General features: G+C 46.3%; 1 protein-coding gene across 2 annotated transcripts in view; it reads left to right on the top strand.

Annotated features, from left to right (window-relative positions):
* Positions 1 to 6,849, top strand: part of A2ML1 (alpha-2-macroglobulin like 1) — a 54,878-nt gene that overhangs the window by 22,955 nt on the left and 25,074 nt on the right. Inside the window, exons 1-7 of one of the 2 annotated variants that reach the window (XM_025402130.1) lie at positions 1,049 to 1,220; positions 1,490 to 1,550; positions 2,106 to 2,251; positions 3,588 to 3,737; positions 4,773 to 4,967; positions 5,756 to 5,846; positions 6,244 to 6,358. In XM_025402130.1, the coding sequence (XP_025257915.1) occupies positions 1,218 to 1,220; positions 1,490 to 1,550; positions 2,106 to 2,251; positions 3,588 to 3,737; positions 4,773 to 4,967; positions 5,756 to 5,846; positions 6,244 to 6,358 (761 nt within the window). In that variant the 5' untranslated portion in view covers positions 1,049 to 1,217. Of the gene's footprint in view, positions 1 to 1,048; positions 1,221 to 1,489; positions 1,551 to 2,105; positions 2,252 to 3,587; positions 3,738 to 4,772; positions 4,968 to 5,755; positions 5,847 to 6,243; positions 6,359 to 6,849 lie in introns of those variants that run through there. The other variant, XM_025402129.1, reaches the window with a different exon arrangement.

The following is a 6,849-nucleotide window of genomic DNA, read 5'->3' as shown; positions in this document are numbered from 1 at the left end:
TTTTTTTTTTTTTTTTTTTGAGATGGGGTCTCGCTCTGTTGCCCAGGCTGGAGTGCAGTGGCATGATCTCAGCTTACTGCAAGCTCCGCCTCCCGGGTTCACGCCATTCTCCTGCCTCAGCCTCCCGAGTAGCTGGGACTACAGGCGCCCACAACCGCGCCCGGCTAATTTTTTGTATTTTTAGTAGAGATGGGGTTTCACTGTGGTCTCGATCTCCTGACCTTGTGATCCCCCTGCCTCGGCCTCCCAAAGTGCTGGGATTACAGGCGTGAGCCACCGCGCCCGGCCAGGATATTTTTTTTATTTTTTATTTTTAAATTTATGTGAGACATGGTTTCACCACGTTAGCCAGGCTGGTCTTGAACTCCTGACCTCAGGTGATCCACCCACCTTGGCCTCGCAAAGTGCTGGGACTACAGGAGTGAGCCACCGCGCCCAGCCAGGATACATTTCATTCTGTGTTCCATTGGTCAATATTATCAAATAGATGATATGGGGTTAAAATTCACATCGATAGCAGCCTCATTGCGGAAATAAAATCATAACTTGGTAGCCTGAAAGCAATGTATAAGGCTAAGCAGCTTTCCTGGTCACCTTGGTGACAGTCAGGAAGTAGAATGGAAACCTCAGGTTTGATGGCTTGGAGCCTCTTTATTCCCTTATCCTCCTCTCAGTCAATGAGAGACTTTCTCTTCTCTGGATCATTGCAGCAGCTTCTGTGGTTTCAGTGTGGTCATTAAGTGGAAGAAAAAAAAAATCATCCTAATACAACGAAAAGAGAAAAGATAGGTGGAAAATAACAAGTCCAGGTGATAATGTGGGCTCTGTCTTCAGGACCGAAGTGTGGGGAGGTGTAGGAGAAACGTGAAGTTAGGGCCGAGCCATGTGGAATGGCTAATGCCAGGCAGGCATCCGAGGAACCGACCACGGAGCCCTGCAGGAGCGTGAGATGAGAGGCTGCTTACAGACAAGGTCACTGAGTTCTGTTTCAAGTGAGAGTGGACAGGAACGGGGAGTTAGGAGAGGAGATTTCTCCTCTAGAGGGTTCAATGTCAGAAGGGCTCAGGGTAGTTTAGGATGAAATTATTTCCACTGAATTTTAAATTGAGCTGTAATTAAAAAAACACTTATGAGGATAGATTTTCGCTGACTTTATGTTACAAGGATTATAAGAAAATAAAATTTGGAGATCTTCAAGAAATGGCAGACAGCTATCTATGGTGTGGAACAATTTCTATGCTGTCAGACTCCTCCCATCCACCTGCGTGGTTCTCAGCCAGACCTCCGACTGCAGCAGGAGCCACCAGGACCCGTTGGCAGCACCCTGCATTTGTCAAGCTAGTGGATGCTGCATGGCGTATTGACCCGGGCTCTGAACAGTGAAAGGAGCCTCTCCTCATGAAAGGATGCAGAGATGCTCTGGAAGTTGGTCCAAGGTGAACTTACCATAACTTCTGTGTGTGGTTGATTCTTTTCTTTTCTTCTTTAGTTAATAGGGAAAGGAAGTTTGGTGATGGAGGGGCAGAAGCACCTGAACTCTAAGAAGAAAGGTGAGTGTACATGCTTTTCCTGGAAGTGAACAGGATATTTTTAAATTTCAGAAAACAGGGCCGGGCGCGGTGGCTCACGCCTGTAATCCCAGCACTTTGGGAGGCCGAGACGGGCGGATCACGAGGTCAGGAGATCGAGACCATCCTGGCTAACACGGTGAAACCCCGTCTCTACTAAAAAATACAAAAAATTAGCCAGGTGCGGTGGCAGGCGCCTGTAGTCCCAGCTACTCAGGAGGCTGAGGCAGGAGAACGGCGTGAACCCGGGAGGCGGAGCTTGCAGTGAGCTGAGATTCGGCCACAGCACTCCAGCCTGGGCGACAGAGCGAGACTCCGTCTCAAAAATAAATAAATAAATAAATTCCAGAAAACAATTCTTATACACAGAAGCAATGGAATTGGAGCACTAACAGTCATCACAGGAAAAGAGAAAAATGAGAAGTAATTTGCACCATGCCACCTGCACTGGCTCAATGAAAAGTGCCTACGGTTAGGTGCCATTGATAGGTTGGACGTGTATTCTAATTTCCCTGTATATTCCCTCTTCTCTTTCAGGACTGAAAGGCTCCTTCTCTCTCTCACTGACCTTCACTTCGAGACTGGCCCCTGACCCTTCCCTGGTGATCTATGCCATTTTCCCCAGTGGAGGTGTTGTAGCTGACAAAATTCAGTTCTCAGTCGAGATGTGCTTTGACAATCAGGTAAAATGGTAGCGGAGAAGGGTGAAGACAAAGGTTGGGCACAGAGAAAGATCTTGTGTGTGCTGGGGTTGGAGACAAGACAGGTCAGGGAAAGAAGATAATGTTGACATTGGATGTTGTATTATATTTATATCTTTAATGTTTGGGGTTTGTGTTGAAATCCATCTCTCTCCTACTTTTTCTCTTAAAAAGTAATGCTGGATGATGTACTGTGGCTCACTCCTATAATCCCAGTGCTTTGGGAGGCCAAGGCAGAGGGATTTCTTTAGGTCACGGGTTCAAGACCAACCTGGACAACACAGCAAGATCCTGTCTATAAAAAAATTTTTTTTTAATTAGCTGGGTGTGCAGCACTTTGGGAGGCCGAGGTGGGTGGATCACCTGATGTTACGAGTTCAAGGCCAGCCTGGCCAACATGGTGAAACCCCATCTTTACTAAAAATACAAAAATTAGCCAAGCATGGTGGTAGGCGCCTGTAATCCCAGCTACTTGGGAGGCTGAGGCAGGAGAATTACATGAACCCAGGAGACGGAGGTTGCAGTGAGCAAAGATCACGCCATTACACTCCAGCCTGAGTGACAGAGTGAGACTCTGTCTCAAAAAAAAAAAAATTACCTGGGTGTGGTGATGCATACCTGTAGTCCCAGCTAGTCTGAAGGCTGAAGCAGGAATATCGCTTGAGCCCAGGAGTTCGCTGCAGAGCAAGACCCTGTCTCTCTCTCTTTTTTTTTTTTTTTTTTGAGACAGTTTTGCTCTTGTTGCCCAGGCTGGAGTGCAGTGGTGCAATCTCGGCTCACTGCAACCTCTGCCTCCTGTGTTCAGTGATTCTTTTGCCTCAGACTCCCAAGTAGCTGGGATTACAGGTATGTACCACCATGCCTGGCTAATTTTTTTTTTTTTTTTTTTTTGTATTTTTAGTAGAGACAGGGTTTCACCATGTTGGCCAAGCTAGTCTTGAACTCCTGACCTCAGGTCATCCACCTGCCTTGGCCTCCCAAGGTGCTGGGATTATAGGCGTGACCCTGTCTCTATTTAAAAAAAAAAAAAAAGAGCCATACTGGGAAGCCGCATGTTCTATACAGTTATTCCACATGTTCTCTCTAGTTTTTGTCTTATAAACTTTCTCTGTCCTTGTACTGTGCTGCTGTCGTTTCCCAACTCCATCATGGCATACAAGTCCTGAAGAGTTAGACTTTACAAAGAAAGATAAGTACAAAAGTGAAAGAATGGGTTGGATGTCGTAGCTGGGGCATATTTGCTGATGACCCAAATTATGTTGTTTCCCTTTCTTTCCAGGCTGACCTGATCCCCAAGTTATACTTTTCCCTTCCCCAGGTTTCCCTTGGCTTCTCCCCTTCCCAGCAGCTTCCAGGAGCAGAAGTGGAGCTACAGCTGCAGGCAGCTCCTGGATCCCTGTGTGCCCTCCGGGCGGTGGATGAGAGTGTCTTACTGCTTAGGCCGGAGAGAGAGCTGAGCAACCGCTCTGTGAGTAACTGTCTGCTGACAGAGTGGGAAGAGGGAGTTGATGGAGAAGACAATTAAGAGGTAGGTTTTAGGCAGTGGAGAGAAAGTCTTAGGGAAATAATGCACTGCCATAAGGTGGTAAAAAGACTGGCGTAAAAATGAAGTTAGAAAGGGTAAGAGGGCTGGGTGCGGTGGCTCACGCCTGTAATCCCAGCACTTTTTGAGGCCGAGGCAGGCAGATCACCTGAGGTCGGGAGTTCGAGACCAGCCTGGCCAACATGGAGAAACTCTGTCTCTACTAAAAATACAAAAAGAAAAAGAAAAAGAAACGAGCCAGGCATGGTGGCGCATGCCTGTCATCCTGGGGAGGCTGAGGCAGGAGAGTCACTTGAACCCGGGAGGCAGAAGTTGCGGTGAGCAAGATCGAGTCACTGCCCTCCAGTCTGGGTAACAAAAGCGAAAGTTCGTCTCAAAAACACAAAACCAAAAAAAAGAAAGGATAAGAGAAGACATGGTTAGTATGAACGCAGAGATAAGAAAAGAGAATGAGCCTGTAATCCCAGAACTTTAGGAGGCTGAGGCGGGCGGATCACCTGAAGTCAGGGGTTCAAGACCAGCCTGACCAACATGGTGAACCCTGTCTCTACTAAAAATACAAAAATTAGCTGGGTGTGGTGGCCGGCACCTGTAATCCCAGCTACTCAGCAGGCTGAGGCAGGAGAATTGCTTGAATGTGGGAGGCGGAGGTTGCAGTGAGCCGAGATCATCCCACTGCACTCCAGCCTGGGTGACAGAGCAAGACTCCGTCTCCAAAAAAAAAAAAAAAAACCAGAGAGGGAATGAAATAGGGGATAGGATTATGAAAAAAATAGGTGAGATAGAGGTTAATGTTTTAGAAAGTGAGAAAGGTAATTATGACAAAAAAATATAAAAATAATTCTGGAGTAATAAAGAGAAATGATACAGGAGTAGTAAACTGAGCACCAGAATCTGAGAGAAATTTCTCAACTGATGTCACTATGTCAATGCTTTATTTCCTTTCCCCCCTTGTCCCAGGTCTATGGGATGTTTCCATTCTGGTATGGCCACTACCCCTATCAAGTGGCTGAATATGATCAGTGTCCAGTGTCTGGCCCATGGGACTTTCCTCAGCCCCTCATTGACCCAGTGCCCCAAGGGCATTCGAGCCAGCGTTCTGCTATCTGGAGGCCCTGGTTCTCTGAAGGCATGGACCTCTTCAGCTTTTTCCAGGTACGTCTTCTTACCCATTTTGTTCTTACGGGAAAGATGGTGGTGGGAAGGGGCAAAGGAAAGTTCATATCTAAGAAAGCAGAGAGACTCATATGGGCACTGATGGGAACCAAATCTTGAAAGAAGCTTCTGACGTGTAAGGTGGCCTCTGTTGGCTCTTACGCTTGAAGAAGATGTCCAATTGCATTGAAGAGAACCACTGTGAGAGAGTTTAGACCTAGTCTTCCTCTTTTGTTGTCCCCAATCACTGATTTTCATGAGATCAATCAGGAGGGAAAATTAGGGAAGGTAGACCAGAGATCTCTTACTATTATTATAAAAAATAATTTGCACCTATTCTATGAGCAGGATTTGGGATGCTGTGTGACCCAAGTCTGACCAGGAGGTCCCTGAGGTCAGGAACTAGGTCTTGTTCATCTTTGTATTCTCTCTAATGCCTGACCCCTCATAATGCTCATTGTACTTTTGTTGAATTGAGTACACTGATATGGTCCCTACCCTCAGCACGTTCAGAGCGTAAGTCAAATAATAAGGACACAGTGAATAATATTTGGAAGAACCATTAAATGTATGTAATGATGAAATAAGTTTAACTTGAAGCCTCTCATGCTAGTTGGAACAGAAGCCAACCAGTCTCAGTGGCTGAGTTTTGGGTAAGAACACCCAGTTTCACCATGAATTCAAAAAGAATGTTTTGTTTCTACTCTTTGATGGTGGAATTCCTGGGCAGTAGCCTTTGTAGTTGGGGAAGGGACCACCTTAATACTTATTTCTCTGATGCCTGTCAGGACATGGGCCTGAAAATACTGTCCAATGCCAAAATCAAGAAGCCAGTAGATTGCAGCTACAGATCTCCAGAATACAGCACTGCCATGGGCGGTAAGCTACCTCTGTGGTGTGTGGATTCTCTGAGATGTTAACAATCCTGGAACTCTGCACATTTCCTCTTTGCGTCCTGTTCTTGCACTGAGCCTCTAGCCTGAGAATGCTAATGGGTTGTGGGTCACAGATACAGGAAGTTTCCCGAGGGTTCTGTCTCTGGGGAGAGCTTTTGAAGCCTGAAGCTTATGTATCCATTCCCTGGCCAAACCCCCTTGGCTATCACTTCCCTCGATGACCTTTGTGACTAGTTAGTTCCTCTTTGGTCCTTCCTCCTTGCCTCTGACTGGATTTTCTCTGCTTCCCTCTAAATTTCTTTCTAGTAATCCCTCCATCCCAATTTATGTCACAACAAGTCTCCTGTTTCCTAAAGTTTTCATATTCTCAATTTCATCAGCAGGTGGTGGTCATCCAGAGGCTTTTGCGTCATCAACTTCTTCACGTCAAGCAGAGGATTCTCAGGTCCGCCAGTACTTCCCGGAGACCTGGCTCTGGGATCTGTTTCCTATTGGGTAAGTGATGACTCAAAAGTACAGTAAACGGCCAGGTCCATGGCTCACGCCTGTAATCCCAGCACTTTGGGAGGTTGAGGAGAGAGGATCACTTGAGACCAGGAGTTCAAGACCAGCCTGGGCAACATAATGAGCTACTGTCTCTACAAAAGAAATTTTAAAAATTAGCCAGGTGGTAGTTGTGTCCTACTCGGGAGGCTGAAGTGGAAGGATCACTTGAGTCTGGGAGGTGGAGGCTGCAGTGAAGCAAGATCACATCACTGCACTCCAGCTTAGGTGACAAAGCAAAACCCTGTAACAACAACAACAACCAGAAAAAAACGTAAGATTCTACAACGTAGAGCCTGTACAAAACTCAGAATCAGATGCATTCCTAATGGCTCTAAGTCTTAAGCAACGAAAGCTTGATGGGGTGTGGGAATTTATTTATTTATTTATTTATTTATTTATTTTGAGACAGAAGTCTTGCTCTGTCACCCAGGCTGGAGTGC

The sequence above is a fragment of the Theropithecus gelada genome, chromosome 11 (genome assembly GCF_003255815.1).
Source record: "Theropithecus gelada isolate Dixy chromosome 11, Tgel_1.0, whole genome shotgun sequence".
Taxonomy (NCBI): domain Eukaryota; kingdom Metazoa; phylum Chordata; class Mammalia; order Primates; family Cercopithecidae; genus Theropithecus; species Theropithecus gelada.
This window is presented reverse-complemented; position numbering and strand designations above follow the sequence as displayed.